Source organism: Triplophysa rosa, linkage group LG18 (assembly GCF_024868665.1).
Source record: "Triplophysa rosa linkage group LG18, Trosa_1v2, whole genome shotgun sequence".
NCBI classification, from domain to species: Eukaryota; Metazoa; Chordata; class Actinopteri; order Cypriniformes; family Nemacheilidae; genus Triplophysa; species Triplophysa rosa.
In genome coordinates, this window is record NC_079907.1 from 17,748,963 (window position 1) to 17,773,368 (window position 24,406).

The 24,406-nt window shown below is 38.6% G+C and overlaps 1 protein-coding gene across 1 annotated transcript; it reads right to left on the reverse strand.

Moving 5' to 3' along the window:
- Positions 1-515: 515 nt before the first annotated feature.
- Positions 516-22,690, reverse strand: LOC130569560 (phosphatidylethanolamine N-methyltransferase-like). Its single transcript, XM_057359280.1, has 5 exons — positions 22,674-22,690; positions 22,278-22,423; positions 19,953-20,064; positions 7,649-7,723; positions 516-1,762 (listed from the first exon to the last, which is right to left on the reverse strand). The coding sequence occupies exons 1-5, from the start codon at positions 22,688-22,690 to the stop codon at positions 1,708-1,710; spliced, it is 405 nt and encodes a 134-aa protein (XP_057215263.1). The 3' UTR covers positions 516-1,707.
- Positions 22,691-24,406: the final 1,716 nt, after the last annotated feature.

Below are 24,406 nucleotides of genomic sequence, written 5' to 3' on the forward strand. Positions count from 1 at the left end.
TTCCAAAACATATAATAGCAAATTCAGAAAAGATTTTGCACAAATAAATAAATAGAGTACCCAGAATCAGTAATTGGGTTTTTGACTGTTGAAGTGAAGTGTGAAGATTTCACAGAGATGTTGTACAAAGTTCAGGTCTTTCAGATTAATTTGTTCTGGTGGTGGGTCATTTGTGGGTCTCCTGAACCATGTGACCACATAAATAACAGATGGCCCATGAGATAAAGACTGACTCCTTATGACTGTGGCAGCACCAAAACCGTTGATAAACAGAGTCTGCTCTTATGTAACTGAGGGCTGTTGGGTTGGGCTGGTCAAAAGGGGTCAGAAGGTTTGGTTTGTTATGGTCCAGTTAGCCCCTGCTGGTAGATATTGTCGCTACATCATTCTTCACTATTATTTATTGACCACAAATAAGAACTAGTTTATTCTGATAAACATTTTATTTATAGTATTTATTTAGCATGTATGTTAAAACAGCAAATAATACATTTTATTATATAGTAGATGTGATGTTATTAAAGTAGACTAGTGATCTCTATCAAAACAGCCACAGGATAGTGAACTAATAAAGAGCACTGGATTGTCTTGTTGCTACCACTTAATCAGAATTGTGTGCTATTCACATTTTTTGAAACATTTGATGTTTTTAAACAGCTCCTCATGTAAAATGTAATAGAAACATTAATGCAGTAGAAAATAATTCAGTCATGTTTTATGGTGGTGTTTTATTTATTGTGCTCCAGTATGAAAGATGTGTAAATTATGATGGGCTTCAACTTTAAGACGTAAAAATTGCTTCATGTAATTAGATTTTTTAACAAGTGTTTCAATGAAAAATGGTTATACATAGAAATCACATTGGTCTGAGGAAGTAGCCGTAGAAACATAGGCCATCTTTAGAATCATAATTGCATAAAACGTTGATTAAAAAATAAATATTGTTATTGTTTATGTTGTCATGTTATTTTTTTTAGTTAAAAATAGAATACAAAACATTTATGCAGTCAATTTTAAACTTTTAAGTTCCTTTTATTGCCCTTCTAAGTCATTAAAAATGTACACTAAATTAAAGCAAAATCTGTATGAGCCATTAAATTAATTACTGATGTTTTTCAGTACTTGCATGATGAGGGCTGACAAGAAAAAACAGACATTTACATAACTGAAGATTAGGATGCATCCATTTATTTTACGTTTGGTAACAAACAAAGGACAGGGTACTACTTACTGTACATACTCAAGAAAAACAAACCAAAGCATGTATCATTCAGTCTCTTCACATTACAACAAATGGAACATAAAAGGGCTGATTTCAGCTTGGATGTACACTAGAAATGAATTAAGAAAAAAACTGTATCGTTACAAAATTAGCAGATAATGGACAGATGAGGAAAAAGTAAATGATGTTAGACTGACATATAAATCTGCCTACCATTTAAAAAACATTTTTTTGTGGTAAAATGTCTGTGAATTATTTTTATGTGCAATTATCAGCTGTGCTTTTACCGTATTCCGTCATCATTAAGCTCAGATAAGACACCCAGCTCAGGGTGTCACAGTTCAGTTTCAAGAAGCTACACCAGTGTTTACAATTCAAAGTTCATGGGCATCCCCTATTTCCCTCCACTCTTCTCCACATGACAGTCCAAGATGTAGCAGTGTCAGCAGACCTCATGTGACATGCTTGGACAAACACGCTTCCTTCTATTTGTGCTTGCACCGTTGGCTCCTCTGCCGATAGATCTCCTCTGTGAATGGTCTGCAAATATGACAAGGTAAGCAAACACAGAGTAAGTCTCAAGGACCACTGCAGCGTACCTGTACCTGGCACCTTCTTTGTGCTGGAAACACAACCTCTCATATCATTGATCTCGTATGTACCACATTACAACTTCAGGGTTTATGGACCTCCACATCTGCACCAGTAGAGTAGCCACGAGGGGGCCTGAGGGGACATAGGCCCCCTCATTTACATATACGGCCCCCTCAGATTTTTGATTGCTTAAAATAAAAAATAAGGAATTGTTTATTTGTTACTCTGGTTTATCGACCAATCAGTGCACCCCACTGGCTGTTTTCAAAGTTATTGGTTTATTTATGTCACGTGTTGTGCATAGCATCTTTTGCGCCAAGAGTTTAATCTATACACCGCGATGGAGGGTGCATATTTATAAATAAACTATAAAATATGGTATAAAATTAAATACGTGTTAAATATTAAACGAAGTCTCAGGATCTTTAAAAGATGAGCAATAAGAAAATGAGTAGACTGCTAAAGATTACACTGCATATGACTTCTTGTAGTGTCGAAAGACTTTTCTCAACAGAAACTTTTCTCACGCCTTGCCATGTAAAAAGTAAGCCAATGGGTTGACTGGTAGCCGCCGTATACTGCGGTTCTATCCTGGTCCTCACGACCCCCCTGCTCTGCATATTTTGTATGCTTCTCTTACTGCTTCAGAGGTTTGTACAATTTGCCCGTAAGAGCCCTACGAAGTGGACATAACGGGCGTTGAAGTGTACAAATCTCATGATTGTTGTTGAATAACCCTTCAAACTTCGGTAGTAAGTTTTGTCCGTGTGTGACGACCATAGACTGTATAAAATATGGATGCAGTGTCCGTGATGTCACCCGTATGTTTCTGATGAGCTGTTTTAAAGCTTAAAGTGGGCGGAGCCGACCGTCGCCATTTTTGCAGCGCGTCACTCCCGGATAATCGAAAATGGGCAAAGAGGCGGGACGTGGTTGGAACTGAGGCTCCTGGTTGCTGCCACGCACCTAATTTGCAGAATTTTAAGGCTTAATATAAGTTATATAAAAATATAAAAAACACCTCACAGTTGTCATGAAGGGTTAAATTAATGTTGGTGTCGCGAGAACCAGGATTAAGAACTGCTAGGCTATGTTTATGTTTGCTAAAATGATGAAATGTGCTGTATAATAAGTGTGTCATTTTAGTAATAGATAGAAACCTAATCAAATGGCTATATACATATACATAATGGCCCCCTCATTTACAGACAGGCCCCCTCAAAAATAAAATTCTGGCTACACCACTGATCTGCACTGAAAGAGGAGGAAGCAGATAGTGGCTGAATGGACAGATAAGGCATGAAAGGTTGAAAGAACAGAATGGGTCTCATTCGCCCGTGAATGCACAATTCAATTGTTGGCACTATTCTAATGTTCATACCAGCCTATTTAATAAAGAATTAACAGAAATGAAAAAAGTAAATTCAAATTAAATACCTTGGTTAGTCCAAGACCGTATTTTATTCATAAATTGAAAATAAGTTATTCCAAAACTCCAAAGAATCAACAGCAAATTAACGTTCCAGGCTGGTTTATGAATTGACGTCATTATGGCTCTACTTTTGTGTTCAAAATATGACGATTCATGTCACAGGAAACTGCAGAGCATATTGAGAGCCACAATTTTGTAGAAAAACATTCCTACCTCTTGAAAAAATTTCAAGTGAAGAACTGAGGCTCTGTCCAACGTTTGGCACAGTTTTTTAGCTCTTCTGCATGCTGTGACTACAGAACAAAACAGTTTTTTTGGATCCAAATGACAGCTCCAAATCTGTTCATAAAGGTGCTGACACCCAGTGTGTTTGTGTGACGTCTAATTTTTCATATTAGCCAGCTCTTCTCATGTCTTCTATCATTATCAGTCTGCACACACAGACCAGACTACTAATAAGCTGTTGTCTTTGCTGTTGTTGTTTGTATTTTGGTGCTATTAAAGTTCAGCACACTGATGATCTCCGGTAACCATAGAGATTTTACAGTGTGTGTGTTTTAGCCCTGCATTTATTGCTGTCTAGACGGGGGAAGGTTGGCAGTCTTTCTGCTTAACCTTTTATTGCAGCAGTAGAGGAGCTGAGCTGGCTGACCTTTTCTTGCAACTTTTTTTACTTTTAGCCAAGAGCGTGTCTCAGACTCACTGATATCTTCTGTTCTTTTTTATTTTAATCACAAAGAGAAGCTGCTGATTCGGCTTTGTGCTCTGTCTTGAGGCCTTTGATTGGAGTAAACATACATTATCTACAGTATCTGTTACTTAACAGTAAACTTTGCACAAAAATGTACAGTATGCTTATGTGTTGCAGTTGCAGCTTTTGGGGGAATCCCCTGGTTGGTTCTGGGTTCTCCTGAGTTTTTTTTTCTCCATTGGAGTTTTTGGGTTCCTCGCCACCGTTTGCATACTGTTTTGCACTATTTGCCTCGCCGGGGGGACTGCTTTAGAATTTTAAAGTTTTACTTAATTAATATTTCATAGAGGAATTTATAGTCCGTTTAATATTTGACCTGTGTTTCTCTCTACTTTATCTTAAATGTGTGCTTTTCACTGTGCATGTGTGTGCGTGTCTGTGTGCGTGCGTGTCTGTGTGTGCATCTGTGTGTGTGCTCATTTGTGTGTGTGTGTCTATGTCCATGTGTGTTAGTACGTGTGCATATTGTGTGTGTGGAGTGTTTTGTATGTGGGTATGTCTGTCTTCTGTGTTTTCAACTTTTTCTTGTTTTTGCATGTATAACTTTAAATGTTTTACTTATAGTCAATATGTCTCATGTACAGCTGCTTTGTAACAATGAAAATTGTAAAAAGCGCTATATAAATATAGTTGACTTGACTATACAGGTGCTGGTACTGTATACTGTATGACCAGCACCTGTATGTGACATAAGGGTCAATTTTTTTAAATTGAGATTCATACATCATCTGAAAACTGAACAAATAAACTTTCCATTAATGTATGGTTTGTTAAGATAGGACCAAGACACAACTACTAAAAATCTTGATTTTGAGGGTGCAAAAAATTTTGTATTGAGAAATTAGCCTTTAAAGTTGTCCATCAGAAGCATTGTAGCAGGTCGTTGCTAAGAAGAAACAGGTTTGTTTTAACACTCTCTATACATGCGCGCATGCAGCCTATATGCATGCAAGTGGTGGAGGGGTGCGATTTTTGAATAATTTTTGAATAAATCCTAGCAAATATCGAATATTTGATTTGGATTCAGGTGTTAGCAAACCAGGAGTGCAATCAATGAAAGGAGATTAAAGGTGTGGTTTAGAGCTAAATTGACTTATATAAACACCCAAACAGTGTCACTGTGCTATTTACAAGTAGCAATAGGTAATGTGAGCCATGCCTTGAGGGAAAACAAATGGCAGAAGACCTACAATCAAGAGTTGTTGATATGCATTTAGCTGGAAAAGGTTACAGAGTAATTCAAAGACTTTAGATATCATCAGTCCACAGTTAGACAAAATGGAGACGATTTGGTACTGTGGCTTCTCTCCATAGAAGTGGGCATCCAACCAAGATCACTCCAAAGGCACAATGCAGCAACAGCTAAAGACTTATAGGATTCATTAAGGCTGGTTAACACCACCGTTCATGAGTCAACCATACAGTATGTAAAACATTGAACAGGCATGGTATCCATGGAAGGGCACCAAAGACCACCTTGACACTCGACAACACTACTGGGAAAATGTCTTGTGGACAGGTAAAACAGAAATAGACTACCAGCAGCGCTATGTATGGCATTAAACGAAAACAGCGTACCACCATGAAAATATCCCAACAGTGAAGTATGGTGGAGGTAGAATCATGATTTTGGCTGCTTTGCCGCCATTGTGGATGAAATGAATTCCCAAGTTTATAAGAAAATTCTACAAGATAATCTCAAGGTGGCTGTTCACAAGCTGAAGCTCAGAAGTAAATGGGTGATGCAGCAGGATAATGACTCTAAACATTGAAGCATAATCTACTACAGAATGGCTTCAGAGACAAAATCCACCTTTTGAAGTGGCCCAGACCTCAATCCAAAAGAGCAAATGCTGTGGTGTGGAATAACATCAAGAGAGCCATTCACACCAGACATTTTAAGAATATGGATGAGCTGAAGCAGTTCTGTAAAGTCCAATGGTCCAAAATTACTCCTGGACCTTTCTGCATGTCTACAGGAAGCGCTTGCTTCAGGTAATTGACCCTTCGCAAAACCCCGCCCCCCTTCGTTCCTGTTGCTGTCCGACAAGGTTTCAGTATCAGCCATGCACTCCAAGTGTAAATTTGTGCACGCTCTGGGGAAATAGTGAAGAATTTCTGGAAAAACGATTTCAGACAGAAAGGTCTGCAATATGCATTCGAGGAATACATTCAGGATTTGAGATAACTGTAACAATAATTAGACCTATATTTGAGTCCACACCAGCAGACGATGACGTTACATTAATTCTAAACTTGCACAATGCTACTAATGTCACACAAATGGATGTACAGTATAGCTAACCGAAATGTGGTGTATTTAGTGTTTATATTTACTCCGAAATTTGTAATGACAATTTTAGAGAGAGAGTAACTTCGGGGTTCAGTTTTGGTCGGCCGTCATCCTTCTTTGTGAAAACTAAAGTAGTTAGTCTTAGTAGTATTTTAGTCTTAAGTGCTGAGAATTCATGAAATTTACTCCTACTTCCAAGTTATCAAATTTCTTAAAGCTAAGAATCACTCTTACTCTCCCAATTATTTAAGACAGCTCGAGAGGTCTCTCAAGTGCTTAGGAGTTGCCACTAGGGGCTTGTGATGGCGCTGAGCAGACGGAGACATGTGGTGGACAGAGGGGTTGGCCAATGTAACTGTATCATTCCACATTGTGCACGCATAAATTCAGCACTCCCCTGCAATTACGGGTGGCACTTTTTTAAAGAATTTGCGAAAGGCATTTATTAATGAAACAACATCTACACATAATTTTTCATAATCAAATTTATACATTAACAAACTTCTATGTGCGCAAGATAAAAGGCCGTACATGCCATTAATGCTGCGCACATTCGAGTTATGCTCTATGGATCATCAGTACTGTTGTTCGTACTCGTTATGCTGTTTTGCTATGGATCATCTTATTATGCTCTATTGCAATGAATTTGCATTATTTTTGCGCGTTCTCGTTATGCTGTATTTTGTTCTCAATGGTATATGTGATTTCACACGCAATAAAAGATTTGTACCTAAAATAATAACATTGTATTTAAAGCGAAACTACTCGGCTTAAGCAAATAAAAACAAATTTCAGCACCGGTTTAAAATGGGTAGTTAAGAAATGGTGGAAACGTGTTTATCTTTCATTTCCAATGTCTATCATAATGTATTCTCTTGAAAATGTGCCGTTTGCGGCACAGCAAAGTTTCGTAAATCATCCCTAACCTTGACACTTAAGATTTAGTCCTACACTTCACTTAAATTACGACTGAGCTGCTGTATAAGCAACTTTTGTCCACCACATGTCTCTGTCTCCTTAGCGCCATCACAAGCCCCTAGTGGCAACTCCTAAGCTCTTGAGAGACCTCTCGAGAGGTCTCAAATAATTGGGAGAGTAAGAGTGATTCTTAGCTTTAATAAATTTGATAACTTGCCTTTATACTTAAGTTTGGAAGTAGGAGTACATTTCATGAATTCTCAGCACTTAAGACTAAAATGGCACTTTGAGAAGCTTGATAAATATGGGCCCTGGTGTGTCAGACTCAATAAGTTTAGAAATAACTAAACTAATCTACACACGAAAAAAGGCAAATTTCATTACTAAATAATCCTCTCTTGAATTATGATACCCAATGAACCAAGCATATTCACTTACCCCTCGTATGCAATAGCTATCCTGTACGACAAACCAACCACTGCAGTCAGGACCACCCCTACAGGACTGGCATTCCTACAGCACATAAAAAATCCATTTAAAACACATATTTACAACTTTACAATAACTAAAAATACAGTGCAGTAGTCACACTGGTTTACTGGTCAGCCATTTTAAGAAACTCAATAAAAGTAAGTAATTTGCCCTTAAATTAAGTAGCAAGTTAGCTTTGTCATGCACACACACAGTTGTGAGGAGTGACACATCTGTTAAGGTTTAAAGAGCCATGAGTCACAGACCAATACATTTCCAAATCAAAACAGAGCTTTAAAAAAATAATGACTCATTTACATTTATTCATTTGGCAGATTAGAAGTAGGAGAGAGCATAAAAACATTTTGTCAACACCAGTGGCGGTTCTAGACTACTGTAACTGGGGGGCCAGGCAGGGGGAACTTATGCTTTTAGGGGGCACACTAACATGTGTCATGATTCATTTTCAGTCATTTTTCACTGTCATGTATTACTGTTTTCTCTAGAAGTAAACTAATGAGCTAATAAAACAAGTTCAGCTCAAATTAATGTTCCATAGTCATTTATTTCACAACACATTGTATATAGTCAAAATAACAATGACAACGATAATAACATTTAGGCACTTTTCTGCATCTTAAATGTACATACATAAATGAAAAACTACCCACAAACAAGATATCCAAAAATCAACTTAAGCAGTCATCTAAACATGAGTCACATTATCAGGTATTTCCTTTACACAAAGAAAACATTTCAAAATTTTCACATGTGATATATGTGGTTTTGGCACACTTTCATGTGAATGCCATGTTAACTAAATACTCATATAAAAACTCATGTTTTACACATGGAATTTCAGGGTTACAAAAGTCTCTCTGCACAACTAAATCACCTTGCTGATGGGTCATCTGTTCTTCTGGACTTTCTTCATTCTCTAAGCTTTTGTGCATTTCTGACTCTTTTTCAGAAGCACATTCTTTCTCCAGCCTTGACTGACTATTATCTTTAGTTTTCTTATTAAAAAAGGACATTATGTCCTTAGGATTTTTTCCTCTTCATTTTAACTGCAAATGGGAAAATTATGAAAATGTGTAAATGAAAGGAGGACTCTCAAATACACCACAAGTAATACACAGGACAGTATAGAATAAGCTGTATTGATTACTTGAACTCTGCTAATTCCTTGGAAATGACAGACCATTTATTTTAATTATAAGGCAAACGTGCATTTTATCAAACATTCACCTCAATAAATGTAAGTTGCATTTGATCTCATTTCATTAACAAATAAAATTTCTTTAGTGTGTTACACGTTCTCTGGCAGCAGCTGATTCTTTGTATAGGCACGAGTCACGACTGCTTTATATGTAGATTTATGCGCAACACCGGAAAATATAGGTCAGTATTTTAATATGATGTGTAATGATATGCATTTTCATTATATTTTTACAAAATATTTCCATTACTTGTATGATGTAGACGTATCTTGCTGAGGCGCACAGACTCGACATTGTTTGCGTCTTGCTTGCGTAATCTTCCTTTTGGCACACAAGCATCATTACTGACACTCACAGGACAAACTGTGCATTGCACCCGAAATTGCTCTGTTGTTGTAAAAAATTCCAGAAATGATTCCCTCTGCCTCCCCAGAACCGCCCCTGGTCAACACGCTAAACAGTACCGTTAGTTTACAAGGCCATGCTACTAGGAGGATTAAAGCTGGAGTAAGCAAGGGAGAGAATGAACAACATTTTTTTATGCAACATTTGCTTGTTTGTTTTGTTTTTTTCTGAATGAAAATGTAATTCTGCCTTAAAAAGAAATTAAATTATGACATTTTGCAAATCCCTTATTTTGAAGATTTTAATTCTTCATCCAATAAAATGCTCTCTAGTAAGCAAATGTCTTCATTCCTAATATCTCGACTAGCAACAGGAAATAGCACAGCATTGACTACTGGCTAAAAACACTACACTTACACTTACTACCCTAACTACCTGTTTAAATAGCAAATACATAATCACAGGAAATAAAACTCTGTGTGTGTTTGTGTACCAGTTTAGCTATAGTTGTGAGGGCCAAATGTCCTCAGTAATCCAGTGAATTATCATTACAACCCACTTGTGAGGACATTTTACTGGTCCTCGCTAAATAAAAAATCTGCGCGTTTCAGAGAGAGCGGGGCGGGGGAAAGAGGAGATACAAACATGCACGGTATGTGGAAAATACAGCGTTTTTTAACCTTAAATCATGTATACACATCGCATTACATCTAAACAAATGATAATATTTGTTTTAGCCGTGTCATATGACCCCTTTAAATGAAAACCCCTTTTTATTATGAATTACATGTGCTATTTCAAACTGAGATATTCTCAAGTAAACATAATGGAGAAGTTTCTGTCTATTTCCTGATGCCCAGGGGCGTAGCCAGCACTTTATGAATAGGCCCACCCAGTTATTACAAAAAATATTTTATTGTATTCTACATAATTACAAACATGACTGTGTCATCTCAAATCTTAAAATAATAAAACGTCGTTTTGGATGCTTAATGAATTTGATTGACATCTGTGTTAGCTTGCCTGAGCCATTTTGTGCGTGTGAGTTTGTTTTCATGCTTTACACTTTGCATGCAGTTAGCCTAACGTTATGTGTTAGCTAGCGCTATGTCGAAACAAATTTCTATTAAAAATGATTTAAAAAAAACTCTTATTGACCCGGGAGAGAACGCCTCCAGCAACCTGCACATAAGGACACTAGATGATGCTAACATTAACGTGGGTTAATTACATTACATTAACGCTAGTTCAGACGAGGCTGATGCAATAACAACCACAACGGATCTAACGTTACTTCTAGATTCTGAGCCATTAATAAGTACGGAATCTTCAACCAACTTTACCAACGACTACATGCACTGTTGAGAGACTTTTTTACGCTGCGCATCATAAAAATACCCGCTTAAGGTCGTCGATGTCCCCACTCAGGCACAACAACCTGTCGCTATTATCCGTGGAACGTGAACTTGCAGACTCTTTGGATAATAAGGAAATAATTGCACTTTTCAATTCAAAGCCCAGGCGTCTCCGGCTTGTTTTGTAATTTTCGGCAAATAAAAAGCCATTAGCCTTTGGAATTTCCTCCCCCTCGATCATGACCCCTGAGGTGATTACATCACATTAGCAACCGCATTAGGTCAGGTGCAGCAAGTCATACAGCACCACGTTAAATATTCATATGTGCATGCAGATTATTTTTCAGGCTTTAATTTTAGGATATTTTTATTTGTCGAAATGAAACGTTGGTTGATATCGACCAAAGACAACGCAGGGTGCACAGTTGTGCACAATGTTTATATACTTTACCCACCTCCGAGGATAGTGAACCCCTGCTCTAATACATTCAAAGTGTGCTTAAATATATAGTTAATCCAAAAATGTCAATTCTGTCATCATCTACTCACCTCTTTGTCATTTGAAACCTGTATGACTATCTTCTGCAGAACACATAAGAAGATATTTTGATAGGCTGGAATGTTGGTAACCAAACAATGGCGGTACCCATTGACTTGCATTGGTATTGTGTCTGTATAATAGAAGTCAATGGGTACCGACATTGTCCAGTTACCAACACATTTCTAATTTCAGAGTTTCAGAGTAATGGTGTAAGAACGCTGTCACAGGAGGATCATTGTCCTGCATTATAATTAGGACATTTGACTTTCCTCATTAAATTTGACAATCTGAAATTAATAATGAACTTTATAAAGTCTGTGGCTTTGTCCAAACTAGGTGAGTTGCAACAAGATCGCACTAGATTAGTGGTTCTCAAACCACAGCTGCTTTTTAGTCCTGTGAAGTTTTGTTGTGGGCTCCCGCCAATGCTCGCATGATCAAGTGATGATGAATCATGATGAATCACTAAACACGTGTAAACAAACAAGAAAGAAAACTGTTTTCAATAAGGCTTACAATCTAATTTTAGTAATTAACAGGCTGATGTTCACAGCTTGGTGCTGATGTTGTAAGTGTTCCATAACAAAGATAGCAGATATAGTTCTTGGAATCTGCGCAACAGTTTTTGAATTAGCTATTGAATTAAACAAGTATCTTCTCAGTATAATTGTAATGAAACAAAGGACAGTGGCCACGCCGAGTCCAATAAAATATTGACCACTGTAAGAGAGTTTGGAATCAAGTTTCTGCCAAGAGCATACACAACTGTAAATGAACAAGACAGATATCATATGTTTACTGTTCTTATTTGACCTTTTCTTTTAACGTATTGAGTGACCACCCAGCTGCCTTATATAACCTTCTGGGAAACATTTGCTTAATGTGTGTACAGAGACATGTAGTGCCCTTTCCCGAATGACCACCTGCATGCTTTTTAAGAAACATCTGATCTGAGTAACACAGCGTTGGGTTAATCACATTCTGTCGGCCAATCACAAGCAGCGGTGATGTCATTCTCAATTGCCTCTACAGGCGTAGCATAACATGATATAGAGTCATTACTAAAATGAAAGTTTCTGCAATAAATAATATAAGACAGCTCTTGACCTAATTGTAGTCTTATGTGGGGTAATAAAACAGAATCATATATTTGGGCAGAACTGGGCTAATATGTTCAGAGATTTAGTATAATAAGCTATAATTGGCTGGTAATACAAGGCAATTCATATAAGTTTCATTATAATGGACCCTAAAGGAAAGGGCAGAAGCGAATGAAGCAGTCACACTCGGTAGATGTGCGTTGTGGGGCTTATAAAATCCTTCTTCCAAGCACTAAAACATCATCTTTTATAATTCCTGTGCACATTGACCCCATTCTTGAGTTCAGAGCACTGATATCCAGACGCCTGCATAGCCGTTTCGTGCTTTATTACATCCACAGGAGAGTCTTACAAACCTGGGCTATACAACAACCACCAGAAATTGCTTTATATTACACACTCTCATCCTGACCCCTCTATTACACACACTTACACACATGCATTGTAAGTCTTATCTAACAAATGGCCTCTTCACGTCACTGGAGTTTTAGGGCCGGAGGAAGTAGGTTAATAAGATGCAGGCTGGAAGGCGATGCAAGCCCACACTCTAAAGTGTGCACAGAGGTCTATGGCCAGGCACAGACGAAATCAGATACATTTTTGTAATTATAAACCCTACTTAAACATTCTGTCATCATTTAGTCACCCTCGTGTCGTTCAAAACTTGTATATGACACTTTCTTCGTGGAACACAAAAGAAGATATTTTGAGAAATGTCTCTGTGATTTTGTGTCCATACTATGGCAGTCAGGTAGGCAGTGTTGGTTACCAAAGTTGTTCAAAATATATCTTCTTTTGTGTTCTGCAGAAGAAAGTCATACAGGTGTAAAAAGACATTTTAAGAGGACTTTAAGAGGGCTTCATCCCCTCAATTTTGTTTTCATTAAAGGAACAACTCACCCTAATATTCACCACACTTCAAGTGGTTATAAAAAAAATATATACAACATATTACCTATCAGTATGGTGAAAATGTAATACCATCTTAGACATTTGCATGGGATTGCCCAAATCACAAACTTCAAGGACTTCCTGAGCCAGCCAAGCAACTGCAATTGAAAAAGTTTTAGTATTTATAATTATTAACCTTCATGGTCTATTGTAGGGATGCAGCTATTATCGAGGTTCACTATTAACCCCACTTAAAAACGTCACGGTTAATTAACCGTAAAGGCTCCGTTACACCGCATGTTTCTGTTGCACGGAACGAAAACGTTGCAACTTGCACAAAATAAGGAGCCGTGCTTATCAGAGACACGGAGGCCACGACACACACTAGATTAACTATGGCAGAGAGACCAAACAGCGAATCTTACATGTACACTCACAATCAAGGCTGTAGCGGTGACAGTTGGGCTTTCAGTGCAACGTAAACAAACAAAGCGGCATGTAAGTTAACGGAGTAGCAAACCGGACAAGAGGCGTCGAAGACAGCTCACAGGATGCGTACATTCTGTATGCGCAAGCTCAAATTCAAAGTCTACTCCTGATGCAAGTTGAACAAATTGAACTTATTTTATGTTATTATTTAGCGAATAGGCTCTATATCACGTTGATAAATCCATTATAGTTTGCTGTAAACAAAAACAAAAAGCATGTGATCCGTGCGCGCTAGCTCTTAAAGGGACAGCAGCTTACTAAATATATCTGTTTTAATGCTCATCAAACAACAAAAAACGAAGACAAAACAGACTCACTGCTCCTGACTGATCAACTTTAATAACTTTAATATGGTTTGATCTACATTTCAGTATACTGTGAAGACTGTGCAATGGCATACTAATAACAGGCATTCATATTTATCCATTAGTCAGATATTAGCCAAAGTGGCCATCAGCACATTCAGGTTATACAGTATATATTATCAGTATGTACATTCTTTGATGATCAAACCCATGACCTTGTTTCTGTTAGCGCCATTGTCTACAAGTTGAGCGACAGAAAAGAATAGAACACGTGCATCTCCATTTATCCGGTGCGAGGGTATTCTGTTCAAGGATTCTACATGTTTAGACAGAGCTGAGTGTGTCTGACATATCAATGGTTGCTATAGTAATGACGCAGACTGTAACATTATGCCAAATTAGGATTACAGTACGGAGCTCCATTATATGCTAGAGCTATTTTATTTCTTTATAACATTTTTATAATATTCATAACCCAAGAATGTGATACAATATGACACAGTTTGTATCGTGCCATTATTAACCCTGACACCAGAGAGACGGGGTGTCATGCACCCACAGGCCAAATATGGTTATGATAATGAATTTACTGGGAAAATTGTGTATCAACTAAATAAGAAAAATACATGCATACTGCACAAAAGCAACATGATGATACATGCATGCCCGTATCATTTAGCTGGTAGGAAGCCACAAATAGAAACCACTAAAAATCTAGAAAAAATAAATTGTTTGATTTTGTTTTGAAAAAGGTATAACTAGCCCCATATACCCTTATATAGTCCACCATTTGATGGGACAGACATTTGTAGTGTTCTCTAAGATCATAGTAGGCATTATCAAGTGCACTTATTCAATCTCTTGATTCACTGCAATAATTAGTGCACAACCAATGTACACTCACAGCTAGTCGCTACTGCCATCCACTTTTTTGCCATCATTCCAGCATCTCGTCAGATGACACTTACAGCCCTTCCGGCACATTCAGTGTCCAACTTCAGTCCAAAACTCTTCATTCACTAATTTGAGTGGACATAAGGAAGGAACAGTGAATGCAGGAATGAGGGCAGTTTTGGACACAGCCTGGGATTAGGCTTTGTCACACAAGCCCAGAAACCCTGTTACAATTTCTTGGTTTTTTTTACATCAACAGAAGATGTCTGAAAGCATCTAGTTTCGAAATTAAATTACGTTTAATTTTGTGGAATCTGAGATGAGCCAGTAAAAGAGCACATGGCACGTCTGCTCACTGAAATGACCTGATTTGTTCTGAGAACACTATTTACAGATATCTAAAACATACCATAATGACAGAAGATACAAATAAATTTCACTGTAAAAATCCATTTTTAAAAGGTACAACAATATTTCCTCAATTGCAAATAATTTGGAATAATTTCACAACTCGACATTGTTTTTCCCATAGCAGCCTGTTAAATAAATGTGAATACGATGTAGATATGGCCATGCACATTTGTATACAGTGTTTTAATAAAGCTTGTATTAAGGTGCTTGATGTCTAAAGAGCTAAGAAGAACAATGGACAATATTTCAGTAAAAAGACACAAGTGAACAGGTTGAAGCACTGGGTGAAGGAGGGATATTAAAGATTTTTGACGAGTGTGCCATGAGTTGGCGTACTGCATACGTAGTTGTTCCCGAGCAAATGTGGTTAGAACCATGTGAGGGGGCTTGGAAACATTAATAGCTAGAGAGTGCCCTGCGCAGGTGTGTTGACGTGGAAGAGTTGAAGACGTCTTAATAGCTTTTTCCCTTTTGGTCACTGGCATTTATTTGCACAAGAGGCTTTTTTAAACTTGCGTCTTTATGTGTGGAAACTAGGGCTGTCAACGTTAACACGTTAACGCATGCAATTAATTTTTTCAGATTAACGTGTTAAAAATATTTACCGCCATTAACGCAACATCCATTTTTTCTGTTATCATTGTCTAGCGTTAGATTATATAATCAAGCTCTTATTCATATAAAGGTCTTTAAACTATTTAGGCGCATCCAGTATAGATTGACAGCTTCTGTCTGTGGAACACGGCTCAACGCAACGCGACAGCGGTCCCGTTTGGTGAACACGGGTTTAAGGCTGCGTCAGAATCTGTCAGACAGTGCACCAGTATTAAATTCATCAGCTTGAATGAACAAAAACACAAGATTATGCCAGAAAGCACATTTTGTCTAGTATTTTCGCAAGCATGGTCTTCAACGAGTTAAATAAAGTCTTAAATGAATGCAAAGAGAAGTGAAAAAAGGGATATCATATTTGAGACCTGCTTAGAGCGGCATCTCTTAAACGTGCTGCTGCTGTGCTCCTGTCACTAATGTTAATCAAAGAAAAGAAGAAATCAATGTGATTTTGTAGCTTTAATGAGGATTCTTCTGTATTTCATGCATTTAGCAGTAAAGACTGTAAAGTGTTTGAGAACTTTATTTATTTTCTGTATATTTCCTACCTGTTACAGGGTAGGAAGGGCACACTTATTATAATGGGTTTGATTAGTAGAAAAGTTTATTAGTTAATCAGTAAAATTACAACATTAGAGTGTTGGCTTTCATTAATAAAATGATGCTGTTAAAGAAATGTGTTGTTTCTACATTCATTTGGAGATAAAATGTGAAATTATTAGAATGTAAAAGTATATTTAAAAACATCAAAGCTGTGAGTAATTAGTTAGTTAATTTTTTCAATCGATTGACAGCACTAAAATAAACATGTTAAACAAAATAAATAGTGTATTTTTAATTTCACTATACATGAAAAGGATGCGATTAATCGTGATTAAAAAATTTAATCTATTGACAGCCCTAGTGGGAACAAAATAAAATATGCTGCAAAGCATGGAAAACATTCAATAATGCATTCTTTTTCACTAATACATTGTAGAGATCAAAGATGGGGTCCAAACCAATTTCCTTTCCAATGGAATTTTTTTTATGATTAGCTGTTTGGAGGGATGGGCAGTACTTTTTATTGTTATTTTTGACAAACAAACAAAGACTAATAACAAATACTAATAATGATGATAAGGATTGTAATGATATATAGCAAAAAAAAGTAAAATTCACGATATATGGAGATAAACGGTTTTAGAAGGACAGCACCGATATAAAACAAAATTTGCTCTGAAAAAAATACATCCAATAAATCCCTTACAAGTTGAGATGCACCTATACTAAATTTCTCCACTGATACCGGTAGACGATTATTCAGAGTGATATCTGCTGATACAGATTCTGAAGATAAAATTGATATTTCATAACTTTCTTAATGCTATTAATTAATATAATTGACTACTAATATTGAACATCAAACTGGTGATGTTTCTTAAAACGAAACTTGGTTGGTTGCTTTACCTGTCGGTCATATGGCCTCTTGGGTTGGGCGGGCCTTGGCCAAAGAAAGCAGCCAAAGTTCCCAGACCTTCAGTATGAATGTTATGTGAGACTCCACACAGTCTAAAGGCGTAAGTATGGTCCGGCCATCCGCGCACCGCCCATATGACGCGATTTTCGTCATCAGAAGGGTCGCACCCTGTCCGAGTGCAGCCCATTTTTTGAGACCGAGCGGACGTGACACATACAACAGCGCATGGGCGAGAAAAGTGCGCTAGTCCACTAGGTGTCAATACATACACAGAAAGTGTGCAGTGTACCGTTGTCGAAGAAGAATGATACAAAACCAACACACACTGAAACCAAGAACAGTAAGCGAAGAAGCATTTCCTTCTCCATACTGTTTGTGGTTGTTGTTGTTGTTCTTGTTGTCTTGCTGTTTGCTCGGATTGTTTGCAATGGCGAATGACTTTCTCTATCATTAATTTGCAGTGGGTCTGTTAATGATGCGACTCAGCGCTGCCCTCTGACGGTCTGGTAGAGCACACATACTCATTTGTATTACACATGTGTCGAACTTGGACGTCCATGCTTAATCCGTGATGAGTATGCTCAAGAAGCTGTGCAGACACGTTTGTGCGCGAGACGGACACGGAAAGTCAAGTATACCCGTGGCTTAACGCAGGGGTTCCCAAACTTTTCAGCCCGCGACCCCCAAAATAACAGTGCCAGTGACTCGAGACCCCATATCCTCGGAGGTGGTTACAGTATACATACGTTGCATCCAAATGCGCACATGCACCTTGTAATAAAGCTCAATAAAACGGAAGGAAGGAGGCGGGAACCGGCGAACATTCAAACACTTTAATCCAAAAATAAACAAACAATAACACGGAATTAAAAGGCCGGCAGCCACCTCACGGACGACTGCCGGCCACACAAACATAAATAAAACTTAACATGTCCGGGCCCGGTCCTCTCTCGTCGGCAGTCCTGTCGCCCATCCTCTTATGCTCCCGATCTCCTCCGTGAGGCATGTGGGACCGGTGCGCCTACAGCTGATACTCATTATCACTCATGCCACCGGCCCCACCTTCCTGCCCCACGGCTCTCGTCCCGCCTTCCTCGCTACACACCTATTCTACCCAAACGTGCATAATGACAACACATTTCTGGAAATCATCTTGCGACCCCGCCCTCTCGACCTTGCGACCCTCCAGGGGGTTATATACCTTCATACTGCCCAAATCAAGAAAGAATTGCATATTAGCTGGTGCTAGTCCAGCTAGTGTACCACTCCCCAAGACTGGATTTTCTTAAACCCAACATATGCTGGTGACCGGCTGTACTGCCCTTTTCACCAGTTAATGATGCATGTTATCATACAGACAGAAAAAAAATCACTCTAACACATACTCCCAGGTTCCTGGCAAAGGCGTGAGAGGGTGAATGGGCTCCAAGTGTCAGAAATTCACTCTACGCAAGGTTAGCAACCAGCCCCTTTCCTCTATGACGCACAAGAGACCATGATGAACTATTTGATCGATTTTGGACCAGTAAGCCGAGACAGAAAGAGACACACACACAGAGACACAGAGAGTGGCGAACAGTAAAAAGGTTTATAGTTTAGGAGACCATAGGCCACTCACTTGCTCCATCAGTGGTTGCCTAGCAACCAAACAAGCCAGTCATCAGCAGACTGGTCACTGTTGTCAAGGTGACCGCATGCAGACCCACTCCAACTTTTTTTTAAGTCTGTTAGGGAAAGCTGTCTGAAAGCTCTCCACCACAACATAAATAAACTAACACATTGTCTAGACCTAAAGCTGCAGCATTGTTCACCATGCCGTCACGTGAGGCTGCGTAACTTCAGCATAAAAATATCAGATTTCTTGCATTATTTATTTTTAAGTCATTTTTAATATTACTCACATTTCACTATCAGCAGGAGATTCTTCCGTTGCTATTAAAGAGGTTTATCAACCTGTGAGACACTCACACATGCGCGTGTGTGTTTAGATGGAAGATATCCAGAAATAGCAGCATATTGCTCCTGAGAAATCTGTTACTGCAAATTATAGCTGCTTGTCTCAGACAGTATAGCTTCTCTCTCTCTGTAACAGTTACAACGGTTGACAGGTCCATGGAGGGATGGAAATTAGTGTCCTGGGGATTTTGGGACCACAGTATGGTTTACTAATGAGCACATAGGCAAGTTATCCGGAAATACCTGGGGAGTGCAGCAAGACACCGGTACATGTGTCACCATGATCAAACAGGAATTGATTAGCGTACTTTTTTATTTTTAACTTCTGAGATTTTTCTGACTCTCTGAAATAATAGTCTAGGGATTTATGTCTGAAATCAGACAGTTTGCTATTTAGTATATCTATTATGGTTATGTGCTATTTTAAACAGTACAATGGGGTCAAAAAGTCTACATTGGACATCTGAAATTTAAAACCTTAGTAAAAAAGAGAAGAAATGTTATGAAAAAGAAATATTACTATTTTGCACTTGGTCTGTAATCACATGGTTTTGTAAGCAAACTTGTGGCGCCATTAACCATGTTTCTCACTCAAACGTTTAGGATAATAATAAAAAATAATCATTTTTTTACTAATGGCATTTTAGACCAAACTGTACATGAATGACGAGGTTATGCAGAATGCAGACTCACATTAAAGCCAAGCTCAGGTAGTTAGCAGTGCTTCCCCAGTACATGGGGTTGTCCATCACGTTGAAAGGAAACCCGGTTACCTTCTGATCCATCAGAATGCCAAAGTAGTCCCCTGTTTAAAGAAAGAAAATAAATGGTCGATATTTTCATTCACAGACAAAATCTGTTTTTAAGAAATTGTCTAAATCCAATGAATCCAGCTGCATTATTAAAGGAATGGTTCACCCAAAAATGAAAATTCTGTCATTATTTACTCACTCTCAAGTTGTTTCAAACCTGTATTAATTACTTTGTTCTGTTGAACACAAAAGAAGATATTTGGAAGACTGTTTGTAACCAAACGTACCATGAAAGTCAATAGTGCCCCAGAACAACAAACCTTAGACAAGTTTGTAACAACTTGAGGGGGAGTAAATGATGAAAGAATTTTCATTTTTGAGTCCAAGCTCTAGTTGAGTCTGGTGTTGAACTTCATGGGTTGTGTCTTTTCTAAAAATGAAAAGTGCTGCCCTGCATACTGTCCACTCAGTGGGCAGATTCTATTTTAAAGTGAGCATCACTATACCCAACACACTTTGTAGGCTGCTTGTGGCAGTAAAGTACAGGTTATCTCGTGACTAGTCGTCATATGCGTTTTATTACGACGCATCTGATGACTAGTCATGAGACGTGCCAGAATGTGCCGCTACATTTGAATTTACACTCTTAAAAATAAAAGTGCTTCACGATGCCATAAAATAAAAAAAATGTCAAAATGGTTCCATGAAGAACCTTTAAAATCTGAAGAACCTTTATGTTTAACAAAATGTTCTATGTGGCGAAAAAGGTTCTTCAGAATATGAAAAGATAAAAAAAGAGATGGTTCTTTAAAGAAACTTTGACTGAAGGGTTCTTTGTGGAACCAGAAATGGTTCTTCTATGGCATCACAGTAAAAACCTTATTTTTAAGAGATACCTTCCTGGAATGTTTACATGAATATGTAATGATAGGACCACTAAACAAACATAAAATATTAAACATTTTCTTGTAGACATATATTAACCCATCACAGTATGGGTTATTTTTATGATGGAGCCTCAAAAACGTGGACCCCTTCAATGCCATTACAAAGCTAGAAAAAGCCAGGATATTTCATATAACTCAGATTGTGTTGGGTTGGAAGAAAGTAAGTCATATACATCTAGGATGGCATGAGGGATTTTTAATTCCTTTTAATACTGAATACATGTAATTATTATCCATTATACTCTCGTACATTGCAAAATCTGATCATGTTTTTTTAGAACATGGCTGGATTTAAACCCCGATGGATTTCAAAGAAAAGCATGGATCATCATTGCTTCAAGCAAATCATCATATGAAAATGCAGTGGCTTAGTTTAAAATCATTATTCAACTTAGATTGCACCAGTGATACAGTATATAAGATATATATAATGTATATAAAGTATATAATGTAGCCTAAACATTGCATTCCCTCTATGATATGCGCTCCTTCTAGGTCAACCAACATAAAGCCCTGTTTGATTTTGTGATCTAGTTCCGAAATCCCTGCACCTGCCCTTAAAAGAAGTAGAGCACCCTTGTGTCACCGGAGCCTATGTAACCACCCTCTGCCATATCTGGGTTTTAACCCTCCTTCTTTCTCTCTCTGACCCAGTTTAGGACAAAGGTCTGACTGTAACATGCACCTGGGTGTTCGAGCTCCTAGAGGTTCTTTTATTTGTGTTTCACTTTTTGAGACATTCATTATATATCTCTGTTATATAAGCTCCTACACTGGGGAGCCCTCCGATGGCTCAGGGTGGTGGAGAGAATGTAAGTCGCTTTGGATAAAAGCGTCTGCCGCGTAAATGTAATTGTAGCGAGGAAGGCGGGACGAGAGCCGTGGGGCAGGAAGGCGGGGCCGGTGGCGTGAGTGATAATGAGTATCAGCTGTACGCGCACCGGTCTCGCATGCCTCACGGGGGAGCTCGGGAGCATAAGAGGATGAGCGACGGGACTGCCGACGAGAGAGGACCGGGCCCGGAAGTTGTTAAGTTTTGTTTACCTTCGTGTGGCCGGCAGTCGTCTGTGAGGGGCTGCCGGCCTGCTTTAATGCTGCTTATTGTTTATTTATTTTTGATTAAAGTTTATTGTTAAATGTTCTGTATCACCGCCATTATCATTCACAAAGAGAAAAACAAAAATTGTGGCACATGTAAAATGTACTATACATAAAATATAATGCATTTGTTATTATTGCCCACCATAACTCTTTGACAGTCCTATTCAGGATTCTTTATTAATGTAATACAGAAGTATAAATTAATAAATTTCATTTACCCAGAAAGGTGCCACTAAAACCCAAGGTCAGGAAACTGCTGATAACAAACAAAGAACCTATAGCCATAAGAGCTGCTCCTGCATAGTACACCAGTGCATTATCCAGTGCCTCCCAGCGTGGTTGTCCCTTCATAGCAACTGTAATACTGAAATAGAAAGAGATGAAAAACACTGAGTGCACATCACTAAAAACGTATGATTGCAAATATAACAATCTAGCCTGCGTTTGTCTTGTCACGCAATACATAACAGTTCTGAAAAACCACTCCATTTCCGACTGCTTCCGACCGCAGGTACAGTGGTCTTGCACTGGTCTGTTTGAATTATTAGAAAAGATATTTGTGTCAAAGAAAAAGTGGGTTAGGGTGACAACCGGCATATGCAAAACATACTTACGGCAACACTGAGGGCATAATGGAAATTGGGTAAGGCTACTTGCTTTTGGGAAAAGCAAAAACTGGTTAGTTTATATGGACATCATTTTAATTCAGTCAGGATCAATATCAACAAAAAAGATTGAGGGCATTATAAAAAGGTACAAAGGGCATTATCAGCAGCACCTCACCAAATGGCATCTTTCACCAAGGATAATGGATGTGATGAAACTGGGATCGGACACACTACTAATGAAATGTCTCTCTGATAATAGCAAGGAAAGGTAAGTATGCTATGTATTTCTATAATAACTTATCCCCCAAACACAGAGGATGCCTACCCGACAAACCCAGTGAAACCTCAGACCTCCTTTCCTCTATTTATATTCCTGTCCGCTCTCCATGTCATGCATAAGGTGTGGGAAATGTCCTATTGGGCATTTCAACTGTGCTGAAATTGTGGGATTATAACACCTAGTCCGATTAAGCGAATCTAATTTGGCGGTATGGTTCTACTCTGGGCAAAAATCCCTACCCATCCATGCAGCCAGAATGAATAAGAGCAGGGAGAGCAGTGATAACCCCCCTTAGGGTAAACTGAACGGAATGCAGTGAGCACAAAGCTTGGATTCATCCGCGCAGAGCAGCAGTGCCAAAGCACAAGCCATGTAAAGAAAATCACTCCACATTTAACTGAAATTTTATGTTTCAAACTGAGATGCCGACAAAGAGGCGAAACTTAGGGTCTGCAACTTTAAAAGCTAACCCTAACCCTAAATTAAGAACATTTAAAATGTTTAGTAAAAAACAACTAACAATAATTCCTCGTGACCACTTACTACTTTTTATTAAATTATTACTTTCTATTAAATGTAAATACTTAACATGAAAGGTTATCATATTGCACACCTCACAAATTATTTTGTTTAGTATCGTATTCTGAAAAACAATATTACTTTTTTGAAGGGACTAATTCATCATTTACTCTCATGTCTCACTTATATTGCTTGCTGTTGTGATAGTAATAAAAAAGGGTTATGTTTTGTGCTACTTGTGAGAAAAAGGGGAAGCAAAATTGCCTGTTGATGCCATCCTTTCACACTATTCCTAATTTTCAACAACAGTTTTAATTTAACAGTAAAAAATTCTGTAATTTTACATCTTCAGCACAATTATCTAATATCAATTTTTTTTAATATTGCCCAGCCCTATGTCCACTCCACAGATGCTAAACAAGTAAAACCACTGGATAGCAACAAACTAACACTGTTAAGACTGTGAAGGACAAACNCGGCCGCCACCCCACCTCGGCCCAGGAGCACGGCAGCGAGTTCTTCGTCCCCCGTCGAGCTCTCTCTCTCCGGCACCACCGCTTCGAGCAGCCGCTGGCGGATGTCCTTCGTCTGCGCTGCCCGAACTCCCCAGCACCGCGAGGCCGCTCGGCGGCGAGGGCTCTTCGACAGCATGTCCCTCCTTCCTCCCGGGTTTCGGCACCAATGTAACGCAGTTCAATGTAAGGAAGGAAGGAGGCGGGAACCGGCGAACATTTAACAATAAACTTTAATGAAAAATAAACAAACAATAATACGGAAGTAAAAGGCCGGCAGCCCCTCACGGACGACTGCCGGCCACACAAACATAAACACAAAACTTAACATTTCCGGGCCCAGTCCTCTCTCGTCGGCAGTCCCGTCGCTCGTCCTCTTATGCTCCCAAGCTCCCCTGTGAGGCATGCGGGACCGGTGCGCGTACAGC